General features: G+C 40.5%; 1 protein-coding gene across 1 annotated transcript; it reads right to left on the bottom strand.

The window, feature by feature from the left end:
* Nucleotides 1–458: 458 nt before the first annotated feature.
* On the bottom strand, nucleotides 459–27,212 carry ITM2B (integral membrane protein 2B). Its single transcript, XM_058849677.1, has 6 exons — nucleotides 26,961–27,212; nucleotides 10,044–10,172; nucleotides 7,793–7,999; nucleotides 5,725–5,835; nucleotides 2,486–2,636; nucleotides 459–1,180 (listed from the first exon to the last, which is right to left on the bottom strand). The coding sequence occupies exons 1-6, from the start codon at nucleotides 27,057–27,059 to the stop codon at nucleotides 1,089–1,091; spliced, it is 789 nt and encodes a 262-aa protein (XP_058705660.1). The 5' UTR covers nucleotides 27,060–27,212; the 3' UTR covers nucleotides 459–1,088.
* Nucleotides 27,213–27,358: the final 146 nt, after the last annotated feature.

Below are 27,358 nucleotides of genomic sequence, written 5' to 3'. Positions count from 1 at the left end.
TTGGGCAAGCCCCGGATTACCTGGCAGAGTTCAGTGGCACAAGCTGGCAGGAGCACCACCACAGGGAACAAAGGGAATTGCAAAGTCCTGCAGGTAGTGAACACTCCTGGCTCTCAGCTGGGTCAGCCTGACTCATGGCACATGTTGGAGATGTCCATCATTTGACATATACTCAGGACAGGGATTTCAGACACTCAGTCTAAATCTAACATTAACAACGTGTTAGATCAGCTTTGGGTCTCCACTCTGATTGCAGGTACTGTGGAAATACCCATCCAGAATTTCAGCAAGTAGCACAGTACTGCCTTTAATTGAAAAGGGACAGAAAAGCATGCTTCTGTGTTCATATTTCATTCCTCAGCCCATCTATTCTATCTTTAGAAACAGAATGTATTAATTTTAACTGCAGTTTCCTCTTCTCAAAGATAATCCAGTAGCAGCAGAAGAAAACACAAGACTTTTAGACAAACAGGTTTATAAGGTTTATTTTCCATTGCACATACATGGATTATATACAAGTTAGTAACATAAGTTACTTCTTAATTTTCTAAAAGATTGTTACAGCAAACACTTGCCATTTTAAAACATCAAGTCAGAAATCAATCTCAAAAAGGTAAATATGACAATATTTTAAAAACAAAACAAATTGCACTTGGTTAGGAGAGTCAAATACAGGTTTGTCTATATGCTGTAACAAACTATATAGCAGGTAATATTACAGTTAGAAGTAGCTCTTGCAGTCCATTTTTACATTAATAATTTTTTTCAATTTTACTTACTTAAAAACTGGTGGAGATTTCAAAGACTTCTTCTTCCTATTTGAGATTCACATGAAATGCACTAGCAACTAAATCTTTATACAATTGCTATTCAAATATAAGAAGAACACCACACCTGAAAATAAGAAGAAAACTAAAACGTATTGATCTTACATGTATCGTGAGATGAGAAGTATGGAAGGTGTTCAGCAAGAAAGCCCTGTCCACTACTTACATAAAAGAAAAATTTAAAAAATAATCACTGCACACAATACAAAGGGTGGGGTCATACTGTACTTTTTAAGTCTCCTGTAACAGTACTATGCCACATTACTGTTCACAGATGAGTGTTTCCATAGCAAACTTGTTCTCAAAGTGTCGAATTTTTCGGCAGTTGATGGCTTCACGCTTCTGAATTATTCCTGTTGTAGTGGCAAAGAACAACAGAGTGTCAAGAGAAGAAGGGCTGAGGTACATCAGAGACAGAAGTTTTACATTTGCTACGATGGCACCAGAAATCATAACTACCCCTCTCCAACCCTCCCCTCAACCAAAAAACACACAGGCACACATTCAGACATAGAAAATCAGTTGGCAGGGAATGATCTTGAAAGTGTGATGAACCAAATCTCAGTACTGGTTTAGTGGAAACCAACCTGCCAGAATCCCCCACTGGCTAGTTTTCAACTCAGATCAGCTCCCAGTCTCCCTCTCTGTGCATCTGTAAAAATGCTTGTGGGGACGTGAGAGAACAGAAATAGAATAAACTGCTCTATGCAAAAAAAAGAGCAGATTTGTAGCATTTAAACATTATCTTGGAAATAGAGAAGGACAGAATTTAACCAAATTGTAGGCAAACATGCTCACTGCCAACCTGTGCTTACTATTTATTACTACAGGATAAACATACTGAATTTTTAAATGGATTTCGGTATTAAAATCTTTTAATTTTCAAACATCAATCTAAATTGCTTTTATAAAATGTATTTCTTCTTTTTGCTTTCCCTAGCAGTCAGGTCTCACAATATGACAGGAGCAATTAAACTGCTTTGGTATGCACTTGCACACCACATGCAGATTACACAATAACAACAGGAAATCAAACAACCAAAAAGCAAAAAAACCCAAACCATCAAAAAGCAAAAAAACCCAAACCACCAAAAAGCAAATCTGAGTAACTCCTGAATGCAAATTTTAAGGCAGTATTTAATAGCTTTTCAAGACTCTTCCAAATAATGTTTTTCAGCCATTTTCCCACAAAAAAAGTACCAAGCACTACAATTTTCCTGTGATGACAGCTTATTCACATTTCACTGACACAAATAGGAAGACATGTAACAATAACAAGAAGAGCCTGCAATTCTGTACTTGGACTACAAGGCTAAAGCTTCTCCTGTATGAAAGATTTTTCTTTGGTTTTGGGTGGGGTGTGTGGTTTAGGGTTCAAGACTGAAGAAGAGCATCAACAAAAGCCTGAGCTCCAGCAAACACACTCATGCACACATACACACAGATTTTGGCACTCCTAGGCCACTGGGACCTTGAGCACTTTTGCACCATGACATGACTTATTTCCACACCTACACAAGAAAATATCAGACACACTGAGGCCCACAGAGCTGGTTAGTGCAATATGCAAGCCTTGCTTTAATTAGTTTTTTCTTTGAACACACTCTGGCATCACTGAAGCTTTTTCCATCACACAAGACTGCAGGAGGAGTGTTTACCTTTCATGGTTTCTTTGCGCTGTAGTTTATAGGTTTCCTTGCCGCGGCAGAGGCGGTAAATAAAGAATCCCAGCTGATCCACATTTTCAATGCGATCAGTAACAATCATCTGCTCGTGAATCAAATAGGACTGAGGCAAGTATGTTCCAGCCTGTTGAACAAAAACGTAACAGCTCTGTCAAAAGCCATCTCTTCCTAGTCTGAGTACACAAGAAACACTTTGCAATGTTTTTCTTCAATGTATCTTTGAATTATTTCAAAGTATGTATTATCCACAGACTTTCATTCTAAATGTGCAAACTTCACTGCAGTACAGAAACATGTAACAATTACATTCAGAACTTCCCTTGATGCTAACACCCACTGCCCTCCTGCTACAGTAACATCAGCCTTCAGCAGGTTTTTTTTCTAGGGGTACCCACAGTCACACGTCAGTTCTGCACTTATCATTATCCAAAGTTTTCACTTAATAACAACCCACCAGACCTCAGTGGGAACAACCCCCAAGCTGGAGTTGGCAGAAACACAATGTACATGGAGATGCTCCTGCTGATGAAGCAGGACAGCTGCAGCATAGTCCAGCTGCAGTCCACGGGGCTGGGAAGCCTTGAACTCATTCACAGCATGGGGCACTGCTCTCAAACCAAAGCCAAGATGAGACCATCTACCCCTGTAAGTTATTATGGCAACTCTCACAATTGTTTATGTGGAAAAGTACTACAAAGCCAAAGTGGGACATCAGGTGTTTCAAGGCAATACACTGAAACGGGAGAGCCATGATGACATGCAAAGACCTCCAAGGCCCTCCAGTATTATTCTGCCACAGATGAAATGATGGAGGAATCTGCCCCTGTGCACACTTCACTGTACATGGCTGAAGATGCACAGACTTAGCTGCCAGCCAGTTTTCTAATACCACCACTATTAAATAATCATCCATTTTTAAAAATACTAGGAAATCCTGTTAAGAGTGGTTCTAATTTATAGCGGCATAGAAGGTGTTCCTTGGTTTTAAAAATAAAATGATCACTTATTGTGAAAGCAAATTCAGCTTCTGTTGTGAAAGCTCTCTGTATATTTTAGTGACAATAAACAACTTGAAATTTCCACTGTGAAACAAGATCATATTTCCAGCTCCAGTGACATGTCGAGAAGCTGATTAAATGCTATTCTTCCGAGTAAAGAAAGGATTGTATAAAACTCACTTTAAATTTTGCATGAATGAATAAACTATGAATATTTTCTTCAATATATACTATGAGGAAAACAACAATAGGTTTTTTTTAAGTAACAGCTTAGCAAATGTCAGTCTCCCAGATCATCCCACTCATTATTTTGTAATTAAACCTCTGTAAATTACTGGATCTTAACTCCTGGTCTCTCGAATCTCAGAGGGGAGCCCTAAGGGAGTGCAGAGCACAGCAGCAGTGCTGGCCACTGACAGGGTGGGCAGCAGTGCTGAGGACTTGGGGGGCAGCCTGGAAGGACGCTCCTGGGCTTGTGCCCTCCAAACCACAGGATCTCCCAGCCCACCCCTGGACCCAGCCTTCTCAGTCCTCCGTGGGTGGGACAGGAGAAGAGGAAACTCAGTGCAGGAATCTCCTCTGCCCAGTTGCTGCAGGAGCAATTATCCAGTGCTGGGATCCAACATAGCCACAAATATCATCATTTTTGAGACATCCTGTGCACTGTGTACAGTTAAAATTAGCCAGCTGGCTCAGCAGTGGAAACGAGGTGGATGAGCAAATATATCTCAGTTTCAGTTTTGTTTCCCAAAGAAACAAAGGAGGCCTTTCATGTCTGCACATTGAAGCAAACGGTATCAATATATAGAAATGTGGATCTTGAGGCTAAAATGATGATGTTTCTTAAACACCAGAGCAGCCTAGGACTCCTCCATTTTCATAAAATGACCTCTGCATGTATTCAGAGCTCATTTTAATGAAACAAGCACATCAATTTCATACATTTTTTTGCTGGTGCAACCAGTGTGACTGCAGGACAGTATTCACTCACTTTGTGTATATGCAGCATAGTTTTCCAGATTCCAGTAATGAACATTTAGCCTGATTTTCTGTGACATCAAATGCCCACAGCTTTTTGTTAATACAATGCGAATTAAACAGATGTCTCATAAAATTAGGGCACCCACTGTTGGGAACAATGATCAAAACTGTTTGCTTTTGCACAGATTTTCAGTTAAATGAGTGATGCCTGGTTATCCTCTTACTTGTAAACCAAGCATATTTGATTCAGGACTAATGACAAACTAGGAAATTAACAGATTTTAAGTGAAATTCGTGTGATCTAAAAATGGAAAGAAAACAGCACAGGCAAAGTTAAAAAAAATGGGGTCACTGAGTTTCACAGACACCACATCATCCTTATGTACAGGAAATGAAAGTGTGGTTAAATAGCCAGTCTCAAAATAGGAAGCAAAAAATCAGCAAAGGACTTACTTGTGGTAACATTTCACATGAAATTTATTTATTTACTCAGAAATGGCTAAAATGGCTCCTGGACTCCTAATTCCAAAGCCTTTTTTGAAAGATGCAAACCCAAAGGTGATGTAACTGTTCTAAAGTTACAAAACCCCAGTAAAATATTAAAACATTCTCCTCAAATCTTAGACACATTTCACCAGCTCTCTTCCCCACTGGACTGTTCTGCTGTTCTGTGAAGAAACCAGAAGGCCAGAACCCAAGGTAAACACTACTTAAATCTGCAACTGAAAGCATACATTATGTGAAGTGCTCAGCAGATCCAAAGTATCTCATGTGCATCACTCTCAAGCCACTGGATCAAAGTGGGGGCCAACTCTAGGGATCAACACTTGAAACAATGGCCCTGTTAATGTTCCCAGTCTTATCTACTTCATGCCTCTCAGCTAACCAGCCTTAGTCCAGTGCACACATGCTTCCTAGAAACTTTAGTCACAATGGATTATAAATTAAGAAGTACACAGACTACCATCAAAGAGTCCAGCTACACTACATTTACATGGCTTTGTCAGCCAATTTTACAATACTGAAGAAAATAACTTCTTGTCTTCCTCTGAATTAATGATTCCTTCATGATTGTAGATCATTGTCTAAGTAGGTTATAGACTTTTTTCTCTTTGCAAAGACCTCTAGCATTCATGTGCCTTGTGTGAATGTCAGAGTTCTGCAGAAGGGAAAAAAAACCCAACTTCTACTTGTTCCTGTCTTAAGAACAAATTACTTGTGATTTAATCGTACCTTGATATTGATGAGCAGCTCCAGGAAATTTTTTGGTGGCATAACAACTGAAGTGTTCAGAGGAATCACATAGCACTTATCCAGGCTAAGGTCAAGATAGGCAGTGAGTCTCTGTTGAGAAAACATTTATTTTAATCAAAATCAGAAAACTGACAAACAGATGTTGTTGAACTGCTATTGCCTTGTGCTGTTCTTCAATTTATTCCTTTGTTCACTGTAAAGTCTGTCCAATAAACTCCAATATTCAGGCAAGTAAATGCACAAACAAAGGGCAGCCTTGATGAGAATTTGTATTTTCGACAGGGACTTGGGCAAGGCAGCAGGTGATGAGGAGCTCAAATGCACTAGGCAAGGAAACTACAAAGGTGTACCTGAGCTGTTATGGAAACAAGTACTGTGTTCATTTATGACTAGTACCTTCATTGTGAAACAACAGGGCAAAAACCTGGCTCTAATCTTCATGGTTTTATATTTTGTTACAGTCTAAAGAGGAAATGCTGCTGTAAGAACAAAATACAGAAAGAAAAAAAATATTGCTACAGATAATGCAACAAAAGTAGTTTTAGGTTCAAAAATACTACTGACTTGCAAGTTTAATGATTATTCATAGTTGAACTATTATCTTTATACAGTACCTTAACTGCAGTATTTGCCAGCATTTGATAAAAAGCTTAGGGAATTACCCTGATGAATCCTGTAGCTCTGTTCACTGAGCTGTGTTTTACTGCACCTGTTCTTGCTAAAGAAGATGTTATCTCTAGCTGCTGAAGGCTCTGAGATTGTGCATGTATATAAAATACTGAGCACAGGAGCCCAGCAGTCAAAATAATGCCAGGACAGCAATCATCAGCGCAGCTAATCTCATTACATGGAGCAAGTGCTGTACCTATGGCAAATGACCCTTGCACTAACCTTTACAGCAAATCCTTTAACTTACTAAATCAAAAAGTAAATTTCTAATAATATATTGTTCTTACTTGCTTCTTAGATGCTGCTTTCTTTTTTCATTTTCTAGTTTTCCCTCTTTAGAGTCTTTATTCTAACTCTTAACAGAAGTTCCTAAATATATTCTGAAATATTATTTAAATTACATAGCTTGAGCAAGCAATGTTTTCCTCCAAATCTGGCTATGAATATTTGATAGATAGCACTTTAAACTCTGAAGTTTGCATAAAAAAATAGGACACTTCCTTATTCTTTTTCAGCTTAGCTTAAAAAAGGCTGTTCAGCGAAGTCTTCAAATGTTCACAGAGATTTAGCTTCCTGAAAGCCAGCTGTATAACATTTCATCACCATCAGACAGCTCCAACCACGCTGGTACAGGAAAGGAAGGCTACTAATTGTTTTACAGCTGCTCTTAACACTGAGAGCTGTAGGCCTGTCAACTGCCTTAACAGAAATTTATTACCATGATTCCTATCAATCAAGGTTATTTCTCCAAAAATGGAAGACAGCTTTGAAACCCTAGTTCAGTACCTCTAGGAATCGTAGCAGCCTGTGGTGCATGAAGAAATTAATCTTTGGCTTCCTGTGGCATCTGGAAAATGAGCTGTCTTCCATGGTCTGTCCCCTTCTGCTGCTGGTTTGGGGGTTTGAGTCATGCTAGGAGAGCACCTCTGGAAGTGCTTGAGCACACTCAGTGACATTAGATACAATCAGCCCCTCCAAGCTGATGTCAAAGTTACCTCAGCCCTTTCCAAATTTCCCTTGGCACCACAGCAGTTGGTCAAATTCTGGCCCAGTGGACTCAGCAGAGCAAGAATAATATTCTCTTTAGTTTCTCATACTAGGGAGAGCAAATAGATCCAAGATTTTTCCCTTTCTAAAAACAGAACTGTATTTACGAATGGTGGTTTACACACTACCTGATGATGACTGTATTGTGCTGTACTTTATGCCTGGTTAATAACTGCTTGCAGCCTGCTGCTGATCAAAACATTTCTGCTGCATCCTCCACCCCTCCGCTTTCCCCCACCATAATAAATAAGGAGTATATTTATCAGGATGACTGAGAGGGAACACTTTTCAAGTTTTAAATACTTTCAACTTCTTCAGACGTATTTCTTACCCGGTGGAAATCGTGGACGATATCAGCAGGATCGCTATCAGCAAATTCAGGGACTGGCACGCTGATAAACTCAACATCTTCCTCCTCCAGGATCTGAATATTTTGCTCAATTGTGTGGTAGCGAGCACTCTGAGCCTCTGCCCCAGGCTCAGGTAAACTTAAGCCATCTTCAATGTACTTTATTCCACAGAAATACACACCACCTTGCTAAAAATAGTAAACAACCCAGCAACAAAAAGATCAGTAACACAGAGGTTTAAAGTGTTCTCAGAGCACTGAAGAGAAGAAAAATTTGTCAGACTAAATGAAATTTTTTGCCTTTAACTTAATTTGTACACCAAAGCAGGAGCCAGTTGCTATCTACAACAGGACCACGGCTAAAACGTCAATTCCACTCAACCCAGAGGAAGTTCTTCCCTTGAATTCATGGAGAACAGGATCCCATAAGAAGGTTCTTAAAATCCAGTCTTCCATGTACTTTTAGAAAGACAGTAAAGTTCCTACATCTATATGTATGCATATGATTATTATTATTATTAAATTATGATCTAACTGTAGTCAAAATTATTATTAAAAATATTCAAATTGGTCATCCAAATCACCTTTAAAAAGCAAGTCTAATTCTAAATTTGGCCCTGCTTGCAACAGAGGGTCGGACTAGATAACATCAAGACTTTCCTTCCAAACTCAATTATTCTGTGAAATTGCTTAGTTTTACAAGAGTCTGGAAAGCCAGTTTCTAAAATAATTTTTGAACAGTTTTAAGAGATAAAAAGAGAAATTGAAATAACTAATTGGTGTCCTTTTGCAACAGTACACATGGAAAGCTACCTAAGTGAAGCATAAAATACAGTTAAGTCAGAGGAAGTCATGTACCAAATCTACATGCCAGATAGTTTTAGAAATATAGAACTCTGCATATGCACATGCCATCAAATTTAAAGTTTTACACTGAAAATGTGTCTTCAGTGCAATGTCAGCTCAATTCCTGAATGCTTCCTTTAAGGCAGATCTGACTCATAAACAAGTAGCACAGGTTGGAATTAAATGGTACTTTCAGTTTCATCCTATTGGCAGGTGAAAGGTGGAGCACCCCGTGCTCAGCAGGGGTAAAATGTGCCTTGGAAATGCAACCGGCCTTCAGCTCCTCAGCTCGTTAATCCACCCACCGGGATAAACCGTGCCGTTTAAGCATCATTGTTTGCAACACTACTGTTCCCCTGTAAATTTGGTTAATGTGATAGACAGACTACAAACTGCAAGTTCAGCTAGAATTTCTCAAGTTTAATCACTTGGCTTTCCATTAGCAGCTACTAAAATGGGGGAAAAGCAACAGTCCGGCTATCAAGGACAGGAACGTGATTTTTTACCTTACAATTAGGTGCGCTAACTAGTGGGCTGAGAGATTCATATTTACCTCTCCCTTTCTGGGTCTGTGATCTTGCAACCCCAGCAGTTTCTGAAGCAGGCAGGGTGTGCTCGCACCACATGGGCAACAGCCCAGCACATCCTGCACTGCCTGGTGACAACGCCCCCCCAAGGGAGCCAATATTTAACTCAGATCTCCCATGTTTCAGGTAAATGCTCCATTTTCCTGGCACTGCTGCCTTCAGAGAGCTCCTCTTGCAGCAGTGCCATTTGTTAAAAGACTCAAAATACATTTTGTTAGAGGTCTAATCTTGTCAGTGTGGATTAGACTTGACAGAGCATGTTTAAACCACAGTGACTGTGCTTTTCTCAAGTCCCCTGCAGGGCCCATATTTCTTATCCATGTGGAGGCTAGGGAAGGAGAGAGTCACCGCGTTGCTTTCACAGGCAGTCCCTTTCCTGTACGTTAGCAGTGCCTTGTGTTAGGAAACCTGGGATCAAACAAGGAGGCTTTCAAGGGGTTAATCCACCTCCAGTATTTGGCACTGCAAAAGAGAAAAGAGAGCAGATAAAAATCTGGGACACCTCTGGGGTTCCTAAACCCAAGTCCTATTTAGATACAATCTTTTCTCTGCAAAGCAAGGTTTTCAGAAGTGTTGGTGCCTTTTGTTTGCCAGCTTCACTTCTGCCCTCCTCTGCTGAAAGGTAACTTCAGAGAAGGCAAAACTTTGGCCTTTAGAACGCATGAAGTTTTGGAAAGAAAAACCAGTTTATTTTCTTTGGTTTAGTTTGTTCCTCTTCTAAATGTAACACAAAAAGAACAGTCTGTTGCTCTTCTTCCCACAGAGAAAAACAGCCCTCTCATAACAAGTATGTGACTTACCTGGAATGCAAAATATTTGTACAGATAGGCACCGCCCAGGAACACACCAGCCAGCATAAAGGCCAATCCAAAGCACATGCACCAGCACCAGGCTCTTCTCTGTCCAACGGGCACAGCATCCTCAGGGTCCTGCAAGGCACCAGAGAGGGACCTTCAACACACTTTTCCCAGGGCAGGTAAGAGAGCAGATACTTGAGGCCCAGCAAAGACAAACACTGCATCCACCAGAAAAGGCTGTACACGCTTTGGCACAAGTGTTTAGGAACTTACCTTATTTAGTAAAATTTAAAACAAGTCTGTTTTAAGTCGAGGTTTTGTAAAACTTGTACTTTTAAGACCATCCATCATCACTGACTAAATCAGCAGACTTGTGAGAAAAATATAACCAAATCTCCTGAGATACCTAATAATACACAGTGAGCCACTTCCCAGGTTACAGACAGAAAAATATGCATTCTCAGGCAACCTCCATGCAACAACAGCAGAGTGAGGAAGTCAGCTCAGAAAGGTCAGATTCTTTTTTGCCTTAGTGCATGCAATATAAGTGAACCTAAAGAACCAATGAAAGATCAAAGGTAGTAAGAGCAGTAAAATATATCCTTTCCCATGTTGTTCCATCAGAACAAAACAGCATTTACCATAACCTGGCTGGCAGAATAGCAAAGGTGGGAATGAAAAAAATATAAAGATGCTTTGTAAGTTGTTGTTAAGGAATCTTTCTGCTCTAAGACAGCATTTGCCATGCCTACATCTGCTGTTCATGTAGTACTGAAGGAATGACAGGATGTTTCCCCTTTAGGGCACTAGTTTGCATAACCATGCAGTCCCCACAGGCATCCTAAGCAATAAACTGCTGCTTGCAGAATCTTTCCTCTATCAGCCACATTCCAATGCTCTTTCCTCCCTCAAGTGTTTGCATAACTCATATACAAAGTAAAAAAGAAAAAATAATGAATGAATAAATAAATAAATAAATAAATCCAACTTTGAGCTACCCTGTTCCAAGCCAGGACATTCCTGGGAAAACATCTGAATTCAAGTAAATACAAAGAAATTCATTACCCCTTTGGAATCATAAAACAATAATGTAGATTGACGATCAGGGCAAAATCATTATGACAGAATGAACAAAAAACCACCAAACCAGAAAACTGAGGAAGAGCAGGACGGGAAGTGCTTGAGAAGTTTTTTTGACAGCTATAGTTGTTAGTCAATGTTCTGCCTGATGTATCCGGTCTTTTTGCTGCATTTGCTAATTAAGATGGTACCTTATCTGAAGGGGAATTCCTTCCCAAATCTAATCCCCTTGCTGAAGCAAGTCTGACACCAAATGGAAAGGGGACCCTCCCTGTAAATGGTGGGAGAAAGTGGCACTTCCTGGGAATGACTCAGCCATCCCAGAGAAGGATAAGTAGCATTTTGGAGGGACTTACTTCTTTTCACTGATTATAGAGGGAAATTCCTTGCTTAACAAAGTAGGTCCCTAATTCATATGCAGCTAAAATTAAGTGATGTGAAACCCACCTTTACAGTACACTGCAATTACCTTTCATACACAAATGGCAATGCAGCTTCTTTGCCAGGCAACAGCTGCCAAAACCTGATTCAGAAATATTTAGAGTCAAACTGCACAGATTTCACACATTTTATTTTACTTTACCTTGCTAAATACCACAGCAAATCAGATTGTGAAATCTCCATCTTTGGAGGCTTTCAAGACTCAACTAGAGAAAGCCTTTGCTAATCTCGCTTTGGCAACCATCCTGTTTCTAACGGGAGGCTGCAGCAGATGACTTCCAGAGGCCCCTTCAAACCAACATTTCTGGGATACATTACAAGGCAAAGTGAAATCAGCAACATTTGCTGTGGACTGAAAAGACACAATGTAAAGACAAGAAACAATTTTTAAACTCTTTTAGAAAACCAATTACTTAAAGAATTCATTGTAAAAAGTTACAGGATTACTAGCTGCCTGATTTTTAGCCTGGCTCTTTGCAAAGATTGAGAATAGGACATAATACCCATGCTAATCTAATTAACTCTCAGGTCAGGCTGAGAGTCACTGTGGATTCTTCTATAAATCATCTCAATTATAAATCTAAATCAGGTAAACCACGGATTTTTATTTTTATGTTGCCCTGTATCATTAGGTAACTATTTCCCTAGATATTTCAAAGCATACAGGACACCTGATCGAAACTTTTTACAATAGTTGTCACTTAAACCGTCTCAAGTTAATGCCAGAAAACAGGATAGCAAACTCCCTTTGGGATACAATATCAAAACATTCCCTAATGAAGAATATAAAGAGTATCTTTATTCTTTCCTAGTGCTGCTTTCATCCCCTACACCTTTTCAACTTCAACCGGAATTATCCATTAGTGGAATAACTGCCTCTTCCAATTTTTTTCATTATTTAGTAGGTCCAGAAAGACTAAGAAAACATGCATCTGGGAAATGGTGAGTAAGGCATACAGAGTATGAACACCTACCTCGAAATGAGGGTTAATGTCAGATCAATTTTCCACAAGCCACAAAAATAATCAGGAAAAAAAGAAAGTAACTTTTACACTTTCACCATGCTAGGAGAAATCTGAAGGACAAATTTATCAGTATTCCACCTTAAATAATTTTGCTTTGATATATGACACGACAGATGTAAACAACAGGTTTAATACATCTCTTTTATCCTTTACCACCAACTAAAGTCTACCATTATTATTTCTGAAGGTATCCCTTGTGGTGGCACATTAAACTATTTTGTATTTATAGTTGCCTATCATTGATTTGTTCCCAGCCCACCAAACTGAGAGCAGGAGTTCAAGCCCAATTTAGGCTCCTGCTTAGGATAATGAATGAAAAAATGGCACTTTAGCATAGGCAGAACCTGAAACTGACAACACTGAAAAGATTTTATGCTACTAAAAGAGAACAAAGAATTTACTTCCTAGACTGAAAAATAAGTATATTATCAAGCAGTTTAAAATCAGCTTAAATTAAAATATTATAAATAACTTACTGAAGCCAAATTATACTCATGTATGTAGCTGACACATGGCTAAACTCTCTAAACTTTCATATTGTTGCCATGACAGCTTAGTTTGGGCTGTATTGACCCAAAAGAATAATTTATCCCTTGCTATATAAATCTGACCTTCCGCACTGCAAGAGCAGAAAGTGCAATGGATGCTCACCCTGCTTCCAGGTGACTCATGTTCTGACTAAAAAACCATTAAGTGAAAGCAGATCCCCACTAAGAGGGACAGTGCTGAACTAGCGCTTCTCCCGACATGGTTACAACTGCACTTTGTTCCCCGGCAGCAGTGCTGACTTCTGAAGCCAGAGCACAACATGAGACTGCAGCCTCAATGACTAATTTTTCTCTAGGTCCGCTTTCCACCGCCAGAGGTATCTCACAAAGGAAAGCATCATGTACCTGAGGTGAACACTGACCTCTAAAAATACACCTCTCTACTTCTGTGAGCAGTAATAAACAATCATTAGTGTCCCGGTCCCTTTCTTTCTTCTCTTCTGCTTGATCCCTGCCCCAAGTATTTTCAACTCCTTTGTGAATCCTCAGCCTTAAGATGATGCCATAAAATTCATCTCTGATGCAAAATGCTCTAGGAGGAATTGGATGCAGGCCCAAAACTGGCTTGTTTCCCTTGATGAGCTGATTGTCCTAATTGGAAAACATTTGATTAGCCTATTTCCCATGGATAAGACATGAAACAGAAGCATCTCTCTGCGCTACTTGTACACTAAATCCTACAGTGTTGAAATTAAATAGTTCAGAACTTCCCAACCTGAACAGCTTCAAGCTCTGCAGTAACAACTTTCCTTTCAAATAGAACACAAGTATAAATTCTCTATTATTTGAGACTAGCAAGATTCAAATCTGGAGTCTTCTCACAAAGAAATGACAAGATGACCTCCGTTTTCAGAACAGATCCCTTTACTGGTGACCAAAGCAGTGAATGTAAAACTGCTCTCTGCCTTCTTAATAAAACCATGAAACACTTCTGAGATGGGCACACAATACCACAAACTGTTTACCAGAACACTTCTCAACTAGAAAGAGATCTTCACAAGAACATCTTTATGACAATGGGCATTAACTGTTCTGCAGTAAATTAGAAAAAGAAGTTAATAACCCCATAAACCTGCAAACACTAGTAGTTATTAATGGCTGGTGGCCATATATTCTCTTGCTCTTTTCAGTTCCATTTTAATGCTTTGTTTTGTTTTGGTCAGGTTTTTTTTGTTTTTGTTTTTTAATAAATGCTAAACTTTAGAATGGCCAAATTAATGTTTGGGATACTATCACAAATGTATTCCAAGAAGCTCCAACACTGAGCCACAAATGTGTATAATTAGGCTTGATAATTACTTAGATTTTCCCCTTGTGGCTTTTTGTACATAGTGGAATATAATTGCTTTAACATTGTAAAAGTAAAGCAGTCTATAAACTTACAAGGCATATGTCTAGTTTGTATTAAAATGAGTGAGAAGATTATCAGATCTTGTTCCTTCGCAGAAATTAAGGACACAACTATCTAAATCAGATATGATGGACAACATACTGTGAGAAGTCCAGAATGACTTCTGGACAGCTATGCAAAAGATAATGTCCCAAATTTAAAAATAGATACAATAGCAATAAAAATAACTTTGGGAGGGGGAAATGTCTTTCAGAATGAGCAAGTCTTTGATCCACAGAGAAACCAGATGCAGAGCATTACTGAGTATTAAAAACATTACTAAAAATGTCTGCAGCATAATGCACAAAACGTCCATAATTATGCATGTGAGAATAACATCTAATACATATACACAAACACATATATAAAAGCTTACAGTTAATGTGGGTAGAACTGGCTGGAAGTTAATGTGGGTGGGACTGTTCAGAACAGTTTTCTTCCAAGGTCCTCTGTGTGCCACTTAGCTCACATGGACAGACAGAACACAGTGGGACAGACTGAGTTTCCTGAAGGCAAATATTGACCAACCGCAGCTTTAATTAGTGGAACAAGAAGGAGGGAAGTTAATGATGACTCCCTAGAAGTGTTTTTTAATGAGAGGCTAAAACATCTTTAAATAAAATACTGACCAACGGCTTTATAAACTGAATTCTGTTGGTCAGGCTCGCCTGCTCTGACTTGGAAATCTGACATCTGTATAAAATCCTCACAAAAGAAAGTCAATTTAAAATGAACTTAATTTAGAAAGAGCTCTGCATTCTTTTGATGGTATTCCTGCCTGAAGACTGCTCCAAGCCTGGTATTCTATTTATTACTTGTTGCAGATGGGAAATTAAGACAGGCTTTTGCAAGACTCCTCACTTGGCAGATGCTGTGAATCTGGAAGGCGATCATACTTATCTGCCTCTAAACCAGCAATTTTATGCTTACTAATAAAATTAAATTTAGATTTTAAGTACAATCATCTTTTAACTTGCTAGTTGGGAAAAAACACTCCATATACAATAGATGCTTGAGAGACTTCTCGCTTGTCCAGAAAACAAGCTATGGCTGTTTATATGCAGTTGGTATCTGAACATTGCAACCCTTCAGTGCCAGCACTGCCAGTCCTTCTGTCACGACAGGCAGGGACTTGTCCATCTGACCAAAGGCTCTCTGCCTAGAGAACAACATGAAAGCACAACCTTAGTTGTGCTGCTGTTTGCTGTAGTCACATAGACTGAAAAACCAAGGAGATTAATCAATTAGAATTACCTATTAGGCAGTTGGTACTGTTAACCTCTTCTTGTATTTCTCATATCTGTATATGGTCTTTGAAATAGCACTGTAAATACAAAACCTTTTAGACAGCACTAGGAAATCCAGAAGTGAGAAGACACTAAATTCCTGGAGCTTTACAAGTTCAAAGTCCAAGGCTGTTTTAATTGGCTGAATGTTATCTTTGACGAAATAATGGGGGAGTTTTATTAAAATGTAAGGTATCTGTCAAATGACTCATTTCATTGTTCAAACATTGTAACTATAACAGAATAAAAACATCAGTATAAGCAGCAGCTCAAGATCATCTTAAAAGGGGAAGGAGTGCTAGTGGGTAGGAAGGTAGCTGCAGCTGCATGTATTGGGAGAGATAGAGGTGAAGAGAGAACAAAAACTGGAAAACAGGCAAGAGTAAGGGAGCAGGAAATAAAACTCAGAAACATGTTGGAACATGAAGAGTTCAAATTTTCTCTAGGAAATAAAGGAAAATTACAACTGTAAAGTGAATGTTAAGGACAGGAATCAGCAGTTCATCCACAGCTATGTGATAGAAGGACAACAAAAGAAGCATGTCCTGAAAAGTAATCCAGCAACTCCTAACCAACATGAGTAATCCTGATTTACCTAAACACTGCCTTCATTTCTGAGATAAGAGACTGTAAAACCTGATGGCAGGTAACAATTAAAAAGGATGGGTAAAGAAGGAAAAAGCCTGTAACTATTCAAATTGCTGTTTTGGTTGAATTTTGGAGCAGCACTAAGATGAGTCATTGTTAGCTTTGGTCTTACATGGACTAGAAAGTGATGTAATGGTCTTAAATGGCCTGAAAGTTGTATTTTCAGACCAGGCAAAAACTTTTTTTCAGGTGGTTCACCTGCACTTTTGGCTATATCCTCATCCCAGGCTGTCTACAGCAAGTGTACAACTAACCACACACTGTATTTGACTGTTTTCTTCAAACTGTGTTCCCCAGATTGTTCCTCCTCTCTGTCCAGTTTCAAGATCTGCCAACTTCCTTCCCTGGCCACTTATCCTATGTTTATGCCCCCTGGATCTTTCCCCACCCAAAGCAGAGTTCTCCGGTATCTGCCACATGCAGAGTAACTGGGCACACCTTATCTCCATTTCCCCTCCTTTCATCGCTGCCCCTAGATAAACCACTCATCACCATGCTCTGGTGAAGAGGAGCTGGGCTATAGCCACAGAACTGCTCTGGACTTTGGCCTGCCACATCAACCAGCGCAGCACTCCTGTGCCTCTTGGCCTGCGTTTTCACTGCAAATGCTCAGGGCAAGGACTACCCTCCAGAATCTTCTTCTGTACAGATATTGGCAGCACAGGATCTTAATACCATCTTATACTCCTGCTGAACATGAGGAAACACTTCTCTTGCTGCATGATCCTGAACACTGGCACAGCTTGCCCAGGGAGCCTGTGGAGTTTTCCATCCTTGGAGATACTCAGAAGCTGACTGGAGATGGTCCCAAGCAAGCAGCTGCAGATTGTCCTGCTAGAGCACGGGAGTTGCCCCAGATGACCTCCAATGCTGGCCATTCCATGACACACATCTACAGTTTTAAGCAACACTAATACTATACAGATTGAGGATTAACAAATAACTCTAGCCACTTGTTTCACTAAAGAAAAAAAAATTCACATTTCCAAGACCTCTGGGTCTGTGCTAGACAAGTAATAAAGTTCCACACAGCCTTTACTTCCTTTCTTTGGAGTTTTATTATTCTTCTGTCTTGTCCCCAGATCCTGCCATGAAAACTTTAATAAAACCTACAATATTTGGAAAATATCTTGCCTCTAAATATCTGGATGCTCGGGTTGGAAATCAGGTTTATTTAGAAAATATATTAATGTTGCTGAATTTACCTATGCATTTTCATAAACTGGAATGATGGAAATTTGTTCTGCATTCCACACTTAGTTTTCTCACATATTTAAAGAAAAGAGAAGCATCCTGGTGCAAGTTTGCAAGTCATAGGCTAAAACATGTAGGTAGAAAGCTTGCACAGATATCTAACAAGAGGGATTAATTTTTTAAACAAAACCCCTCAAACGTAAGAAGTCCAATGGGACATTCTTCAGAATGCATTTTGCCTTCAGAAAACAAAATCACCACATCCTTTATAGTTAGAGCATACCAAACATGGCATTTCATTAAACTGTCCAATTCTGAAAAATGCTTCATTTTTTAAACATTGCCAAAATAAACCCTTTACCCACCTGCATTTTTTGACTTACAACTGACTTACATTCTACCATACTTACAAAAACTACACTAAATCAATCTATAAGTTTAATGAAGTTATTTCTTTCAACTTTATCCTGAATTAGATCACTGTTTGAAAACAGGAACTTAGAAGGTTCCTATTCCACATAAAATGGATCAATACTAAATTATCTCTTTGACCTTGATTGTTCCAGTCCCTGTTTCTCCCTTACCCTGCTCATTTCTTATATCTGAAATTTCTTTTTTTCCTGTGACTGCCTGATTCTCAGACATCAGTATGATGGAACGCTATGTGAATTTAACCTAGATTTCTCTCAAGGCTATTTTCCCAAGTGGCATTGGCTCTTTCACCCAAGAGATCTCATTAGCATGCACATATGCACCACTGAGCCTCGGAATTTAATAACTCTATTCCCAGTTCAGCCACAGATGGTATGTCATCTCAAGCAAGTTACAAAGGCTGTGTCTCAGTTTCTCTGAAAAGCAGAATCCAGCATCACAAAACACACTTGTGAGGTCTGTAGTCCTGCTTCAAAGGAGGGTTGACTCTGAAGCCTGTCTAGGTTGCTCAGGGCTCTTGACCAGCTAAGGTTTGAAAACCGCTAAGACTGACACTTCAAAGCTTCTCTGGGTAATTTCCTCAGCAGCATTCAGTTCTGCTCAAGACTGAAAAATATTTTGCTTCTATCAGTTAGAAGCTCTCCTTTTTAAATTTATGACACCAGGCACTGGGAGGCTGCTGTGTAGTCCTCCCTGCAGCAGTTTCATCTATGGGTTGAACAAGCCCCACTCCCTTGGCCACTCCTCACAGGGTGTAACTTCGAGTCTCTGACTGTTGTGGTCAGAGGACTCACACCAGTTTGTTGCTGTCTTTTTTTGGATCAGAGAGCTCTCAGCCTTCAGTGATGCCAGTGACCAGTGTCCAGCTGACTGGCCACCAGAAGTCCTGGGTCTTCTTCAAGCAGAGCAGCTTCCCAGCCAGGTGGTGCCCTGTGTATCCTGATGGCTGAGATGAGTCTGCTCCAGGTACAGAACTTGGCATTTGCTATTTCTGAAACTCTTGAGATTTTGGTCAGCCCATTACAGCAGTCTGTTGAGGCTCTTGTGAACGGCAGCCCTGTCCTCAAACACATGCACTCTGCTAATACATGTATTAATGAATCAGAATGCATAGTACCTGTACAGCAAGTACAGTTCTCTGAGTGGAAACCGTTCTATATGCAAATACAGGATAGCATTTAATTGTAGCAGTTATGAGTATCAGCACAGGAGAGCTGACTTTGGAAGGCTGATGTTTAATTACACCCTCTTTCTAGACAAAACTGTTGCAACAAACTGAAGGGCTTCGGTACAATTAGACTATTCAAAGTCTGAAGTGGAGCACACACTCCAGGGCCCAGCACCTGGCAGCATCACACCCTGCAGGATCACAGACCTGGCCCGCATTCAAACACCTCCCCAAGAGCTTCCCAAAACTGCAAACCTTAAGCAAGACAACTCGCTGCACTGTGCAGCAGCCTCCGAGAGCCCTGTTTGGACTCACACCCTGCAAAGGCTGCTGCATTTTCCAATGTGTAAATGCAAGGGTTTTCTATTTCTGTGTAAGCTTTATCTTTTAAAATAAATACATAAACAGGCCTTAGTGATTCAGCAACTATGTGAGATCCACCCCAGAGATCACTGACCCCTCCCAGTTATGATCTTCCTAGCGTGCTCTTTTTTCACAGTCATTCCACCATCTCATTCTACCCACATAAGAGCAGAAAGCTGCCATCAAAGTGGGAGTTTGCTGAACCCTAGGACAAAGACAACCACAAATTAACCAAGGACTTGCATTCAAGCAACTCTACTCTTAAAATGCCTGTGGGTTTTATTTTTATGCGTGTGTGTATATATATATATGAAATTATATGTATTGCATACTTAATAATACATAAACTCTAGAAAAATTTAGAAAAATATTTCTGCACACACACACTGACACTACATGGAAAGGACAAACAAGATACCAATTTATTTTTTTCCAGGATCTCTATAATAACTGTTGGGAAAATATGATTTTGGCATTTTGTCATGATGAATCTTGTACAGCTGTTGCACAGAGGACCCTTGCTTGTAGATGACACATGGATCACTCAGGAAGGACCTGGTGCTTTTCTGTATGTCCGTTGTGGCCCAAACCCTACCTAGGTCACATGATGTCTGCCACAAAACCATTTCTGACTTCATTGCAGAGCTCAATCTTATTAATTATCTCATTCCTTTGGTTTATCACATCTGTAAAATTAGGACAGATATCCGAATTTTACAAATTAGCATGCTTTTCATCTGTAGATTCAAAGTAATTTCCACTGAGGATAAAAAGCAGTTCATAAATAGTAAGAAAATGAATGTTGTATTATTCATACCGATCAGGAGACTAAAAGCAGATAATGCTAACCTTTGCCAATCATAGCAAAAGGGGAGGATGGAGAGAAAAAAAACAGGGAAAAAGAAATCTGTGCAATAAGTACCAAAACACATAATTTCTTATCCCAGCTGTAGTTACATTTTAAAAATATCATAATGTTCTTCGAAGTAGAGAATAAAGAACATTTAAAATTACTAAGACTTAAAAATACAGTATTTGCTTTTGAAGGTATTTCCTGAGAGTCATAGAGAGAACTATTTTCTTTTTATGAAGAGCTATCTGATGCCTGTAGCTACTGGATAGAAAATACATATAAAGCTGACAAGTATTCCAAAATCACAACTGCAGAATGGTTAACTGAAAACATTACTGGAGGTGTATGCTTACCATTCTTACATACCCCCTCAAAAGTCTATTAGCATCAACATTTACTAAAATGCTGACAAGAAAAAGAAAAAAAAAGGGAAAAACCTACACAAATAGCAAAACAAATAGATTTGAAAATAGAAAGCAGTCTATAAAAACACAACTGTGAGGATACATTTGCAACTGCAAACATTTCATTAAAATACTTAACAGAAGAAAAGAGTATATACACATTATATTTTGAAATTAAATTTTCTTGAAATACATGCTCACATGTTGGATTAAATATTCATTATAATGGAATGAGTCAAAACCATTTCCCTTGAAAATACTGCTGATTCCAAGAAAATTTTCTTTCAAATGATTTTTCACAAGAAAGCACGGCATTTCATTTTGATCCACATCATCAGAATTAACTAATTTAATTTGATGTTTCCCATTGAACAGAACTTTCTTTCAACAGCCTCTGTTTAAGTGCTGCTTTTCATACTACTATGCAATGTTAACATTTAAACCAGTTTCTTGAAGCTCACCAAAAGAGTATTGCAGCACAGAAGGACAGGAGTGAACATAAGATAAGTACTTCTGGCATTTACTGTAAAGATACATTACAGTGCAGGATAGTTTTTCTAGATACTGCACTAAATAAAGCATCATCTAATTACAGACTTTTCCATATGATGATATTAAGGGGAAAAAAAAGTTCTCCGATACATTTTTGGGGCAAGGGGTCTCAGTCAAGTGGAAGTCTGGGAAACTGAAGAGAAACTACTTAGAACTGCAGAAAGTATTCACATTGTCTTTCTAGTCATCCCTGCACTGAGCTCACATGAGCTGTGTGGTACAGCCATCAGCTCTTGCTCAGCCAGCCAAAAACGTGAATGATACAAACAGCTGACCAAGCAGTTATCACAAAGGTCTGGCAGAATACATCCTGTTTGAAATATTAAATATCATTCTTCTGGGAAATAGTTGCATTTCTCAACCAAACCTTTATATTTGTTATTCGGGTCAGGAAGTTATGAGAGACAGAAAAGGAAGTGAAGATCAGAAAAGATACAGAGCACTGACAGACCTCCTCTGTCCCATGGGTTCACATCCATTGCTGGGGGATGACACAAGCTCCTCCAGATCACATTTTGAACTTTGTAATTCCAAATCCCTTAACTCAGTTAAAAATAGCAAGAGATTGTCAGAGGAGCACCACAAAGTTTTAGAGATCCTGTTTTTTTTAGTATTTTCTCAGTTGCTGGCAGGCTTTAAGGAATAGCTTTAGGAGCCAAGAGTTTCAAGACCACAGTTACCTTATTTTCAGGAAGCTGCACTACTTAACCAGTAGCACAAATTCATAATGTAAAAGCATGCAGTGGAAGATAGCAGCCACAAGGCTTCTTTTCTTAGGAGAAGTCCCTCATTAACAACACAAATTTTATTCAGTAAAACTCAATTCACACTAATTTATATTTCTGGGTACCCACAAAATCAAATAAAGTGACAGAACGAACCCTGAGTACTCTTTGTGCTTGAAACTGGAGGGTTTTCATCTATGGTTTTGTGGATTTTCATTAAAATTTTAGCAATGTCTGGGAGAAGAAGGAGAGAATCCACTTTATTAGGATGTTTTACTTCTGGTCCTCTTTTAAATAATCATGTCTTAATCTCAGCAATGTTCTGACAGATAGCAGAAGCTGGTTGGTTTAATGACCTAGTTGCATCACAGAAAATAGAGGAAAATACAAAGACTGCTCCTTCCCCAACGGCATCTGGTATAAGGCCTATAGAAACTTGGCTGGAGAAAGCCTATAAAGGGAATATGGAAACTCCTGAAAGAAAAAAAGAAATGAAAAACAAACAAAACAATCCTAAATCACCCAGCTATTGAGACATTCCATGAAGTGGGAAAACTTGCTTTCCTGACTCCAAAATAATAAGCAAATGACTATTTTTTTAGTGGATACAGTAACTTTTATATATATATATGTAAAAAACCCGTAAAGTTAATGTCTTTATTTCAGAAATATTTAACACCAATTACACAAAATCTGAGGGTTTATCTGCACAGCAAAATAGTGCTCATTAGCTATTGCTCAACAGTATTTCCTAGGTGGATCCCTCCACTCTGTGTTAAAAATGTCTGTTTTAGTATGCTTTAGGCAAGATTAAGCTAAAGTGAAAAAAAAAAAAAGGTTAATTTTAAAGGTCAGAGTAATAATGTTCTTATAAGGAAAAAATGCAGAAAGCTGCTGATTTAATTAAAATTTAAAATTCTTAACATTTACACTTTCACATTGAACTCTCTGCACATGCAGTTATCCAATGGTCAGCCACAATACATACAGGTGAATCCACAGCTTCCATGCACAAAGCTGGATGTGGTAAAGATGCGCCGTGTTGAGCACCCCAAAAAAGAAAAAAATAGTTTTAAAAGGTTGCCAATGAACCTGGCAGAAAGGAGCAATAGCCCGAGTCACTGAGGGCATGAAGATTTCTGGGAGGGCCGAATCTACTGAATGGCCTTTATAAAATGTCTGAAGACTTCAGCTCAGAAACTGATTTTATGCTCCGAACCATCTTTGGCTCTCCAAAGATCTATTGTAGGGAGAAATGTTAAAATACTGCACATTGTTTGTTTTTTGGGAAACTGGGTCATAAAACACCCTATTGTAAAGACAATGAGCAAAATGGAAAATGAAATGTGGCCTAAGACCCTTCACTAGGAGGTTTCTGCATTTTGGCCAAGAATTATGGCATAGAAGTACCATCCCAACAACAGAAACAGAGTTGTAATGTCTGCCTACAGTAATTATGGAGACACTTTCACTACATGCCATAATACTGAGCAGTGATTTATGCAGAGACAGGATTAGCACTCTGGATTTTTCAACTCCTTTTTCAGTAACATACTCTAAAGCATAAGACCACTGCCTTCTGTAAAACCTTTTTTTTTTTAAGATGTTGTTTCCATGACACATCCCCTACTTTTCTTGCCTCTTCCTGTCATACCTTCCCTGATTAATTTCCGATTAGTATCTGCATCAGGGGTTACTGGGCAAATTTTGGCAAGATCAGAGTATTTCTATGCTGTATCATCAGCATATTTTAGCTGCAAATGCTCTTTGCTAAGTCCTTGGAAGATTATGTATTTGAGAATAATCCTGCAAAGGCAGAGTGGCAGTCTTCAAGGCACTGTGCTGGGAAAAGCAGCAGAATGAGACTGTCAAAGAATTAGCCCAAAAGCTCATTCCATGAATTTTTATTTTCTCAACATTTCAGAGTATTTGGCTTTATTCATTAATCTCAACTAGTTTACTAAAATCTCTAGCTCAAATATTTTTAAGTTCTTGGTAATAAAATTGTGATAGTGCAATTCTGTTGATCCTCTTCTTAGGGCTTTCCTTTTACTTCAGTCCAGAATGCCTCCCAGGACTTTGTTCATATAAGAAAGCTTCATAAAATGTTGTAATATTTTTCATGCTTACATTTGTGATCCAGATCTATTTATTTTCCTACAGAAACAATGTAAGAGAAGGGAAAACTAATGTCCCATATATGCTGTTTTGGATATGTGACCTTTTCCAGTTTACCAGAATTCTTTCTTCCAATATACATTCCCACACTGCCTTCAAACCTCACTTGAAGCTACGGGTTTTCCAGCAACGACGTGATATGAATAATGCATTTGTCAGATGTGGTTTATTTTGTCCCCTTTCCTGCAAAGAGCTGCATAGGCAATTGAAGTTGAGGAGGGGCAGGGGAAAATCTGTTTCTAATGCAGCTGTATTCGAGAAGGCAAAGTTCAAAGAGTGGATCTTGCACTTACCGCAAAGGTATCGAGTTTTACAAGGGCCCTCAGTTCCTTTCCACCCACTGCCCCCACCCCAAGATCTGAGAATAAGCTCCCAGACTTGAAGAATTACCTCTAGAGCTACATGGCATTGTTTGTTTCACTGCTGCTAATCCTGCATGGATTGTACACCCTGTTCTACCAATCTTCAGACAATGCTACTGTACCAGATCTGCTTTTATTGATGCTCTGAAACACAAAAGCTCAAAAAAAGCTTACTCAAGAGAATTTTGCACACTGTTAGGTGCAGGTCTGCAGTTCTGCAGACAAAAGATAGAAATGTGTCAAGGAGAATGTCAAAGACTCGTCCCTCAAGAGCGCTCATTTGTTTTTGGAATTTTCATCTGTACTGAGCATCCCCTCCTAGCAAGCTATTTTAAGAGTGTTTCAAGCTTCGTTCAAGCGTGTTCATCCCCTGACAGCAGTGCAAGAACTTTTAAGTAGCTACTGTGAGATCAGACCGCCTTTTGACCTGGTTAATAAATGTTTACAAGTCTCATTTCTAGGCAAGGAAAACAAAGTTAAGGCAGATCTTGTATGTCATCCTCAGCTGCTAGAATTTACAGCTCCACATTAAGGAAATCATAGTCAAATGACATGCTTCCGTCAGTGTCTGGATAGGGTCAGGAGGATTTGTTCCCCAGTGTACAATTAGCCAGATGTATTTTGTTTGTTTAGCAGCAGAAAAACAAGCCGAATTTGGTAGGCTATCTGGAAACAAATATCATCCAGGGCAGGTCTGGATTCCAAGGTAATCAGAAAAAAAATCATTTTCTGGAACATGCAGCTTGTGTCTTGCTCATACACTTGGTGTCAAACTGACCACCAAACCTGGGGTCAGGAAGGAATTCTACAGCTTAATCTAGGCTTGGGGATGGCACTACTTCCTAGAGGATAGGACTCTTCTAGGAACACGGAGCACCTAATGGATTTCCTGTAATTGCAGGCAATCTGAGTAACAATACAGTCTCATCTGTTGTGGCACACTGTTCCAGAGACTTAAATACTCTGGTCAGAGTTTTATCTGAAAGTGCAGTATGCTCAGCAGAAGTGTGAAATTTAACCACTTGCTGTATCAGAGAGATGTCACTAGAAGCACCTTCCTGGTTCCCCTCGTCTGTGAAATGACAGCAGATTCTGCAAGTGAAGAACCTGGCCCCATCATAATCACAGCAAAACCTTCACCAGGGCACAACTTCACGCTACAAACTGAACAGATACTGTCCTCCTAGGTAGAAATTAATCACAAAGATTTAAGAAATTAATAAACACTATCACTTTTGAAGCGCTAATCTGGTAATTCGGAGGCCCGATGCACAAGAGACTGTGAAAACAAATGAAAACAGCAAGACACTGTTTATGTGCAGCTGGCCATTTTTCAAGTTTTCTTTCCCTTTTGAAAGAGCTTAGAGCAAATTACACTACTCCGAATTAAAAACTGGTTTTGATTACGGGAACACAGAAATTGCAACCAAAAACCTTTATATTCTAGGCAGCTTTGCATTTCAAAAACTTTAAAAGCCGCTGGTGTTTTTTTTCTTCGTTGCTGTTTGCAGAGGGGAGGCGACAACAGCGCCTGGAGTTTGGGTGCTGTTTTGGGGCGGGGGGGACGCAGTTCTTTGTTTCTTTATTTCAGCCAGCCCAAGTTCCGAGGCGAAGTTCTCCGTACCACACGACCACCAGGCTCTGCGAACATGCTGCGGCACAAGCGCGGCCGAACTCCCAGCTTCAACCTCCAAGCGCTCCCTTGCCCTGGAGCATCCGGGGTCCGGGAGCTCGCCAGCAGCCGGCCGGGCCCCTCCGGGCGGCCGGGAGGGATGGCAGAGGGGGGAACAGCAGCCACGACCCGCCCTCTTCCACAAAAACCAGCTCCCACCGCCGGCCCAACACAGCTGCGGGATAGGGCGTGCAGCCGGCCCTCAAAGCCGAGGTGCCCGCGGTCCACGCGCTGTAGCGGCTAACAAACCTCCCCCCCTCATAAACAAAACCCCAACAAAACCCCCCGACCGAGCAAACAGAAAAACGAAACCACCAGAGAGATCCCCGGAGTCGGGAGAAGCGGAGCTAAGGAGCTCGTTCCCTGTCAGCCATTTTAGAAGCGTGAGGCGATGGGGCGGCGGGGCGCACCGCTGCGCAGCCTTCCCCCGGCCCGCCCGCGGGGCCATCGCCGCGGGCAAGGGGCGTGCAAAGCACGGCAGCGTCCCCGCCGCGCTCCCCGCCACGGGCAGCCCCGCCGAGCGCAGCGCAGCCGAACAGCGCGGAGCGCCCGGCACCGCCGGGCCGGCCCCGGAGCGTCGGTCCCCCCGCCGCCCTCACCTTGGCGTCCGGCGGCAGGATCAACACCTGGCTGTTCTCCTCCTCCTTCTTCGCCGCCTCCTTCTGCGCCAACGCGGAGTTGAACGACACCTTCACCATGGCCGGTCCTCAGCGCCCCGTACGCAGGAGAACGAGGACGAGAAGCAGCCCGGACCGGCGGAGCTTCGCGGGCTGTCCCCTACCTTGCCACCCCCCGCTGCTGCCTCGCCGCGGCTACCGCCCCCGTCCCCTTGTCAGGCGGCTGAGGAGGAGGAGGAGGAGAGGAGGAGGAGGCGGTGCCTGACAGGGCGGGCGGAAAGAGGGGTGGTGGTGGCAGCAGGGCCTCGCCCTCCGCCCACTGCATGGCCCGGCGCGGCCGGGCGGGGGGCTCAGGCCGGGCGGGGCGGGGTCCGGCCAGG

The sequence above is a fragment of the Poecile atricapillus genome, chromosome 1, assembly GCF_030490865.1.
Source record: "Poecile atricapillus isolate bPoeAtr1 chromosome 1, bPoeAtr1.hap1, whole genome shotgun sequence".
In the NCBI taxonomy this organism is placed as follows: domain Eukaryota; kingdom Metazoa; phylum Chordata; class Aves; order Passeriformes; family Paridae; genus Poecile; species Poecile atricapillus.
The sequence above is the reverse complement of the archived record's forward strand: the minus strand, read 5'-3'. Positions and strand labels throughout refer to the sequence as shown.

Excerpts from the sequence above, each read along its gene's own strand:
- ITM2B (XM_058849677.1), bottom strand. The coding sequence starts at position 27,059 with ATGGTGAAGGTGTCGTTCAACTCCGCGTTGGCGCAGAAGGAGGCGGCG. Across the intron at positions 10,173-26,960 it reads TCCTGCCGCCGGACGCCAAG|GACCCTGAGGATGCTGTGCC; the intron begins GTGAGGGCGGCG and ends GGTGCCTTGCAG. Across the intron at positions 8,000-10,043 it reads ACAAATATTTTGCATTCCAG|CAAGGTGGTGTGTATTTCTG; the intron begins GTAAGTCACATA and ends TACTATTTTTAG.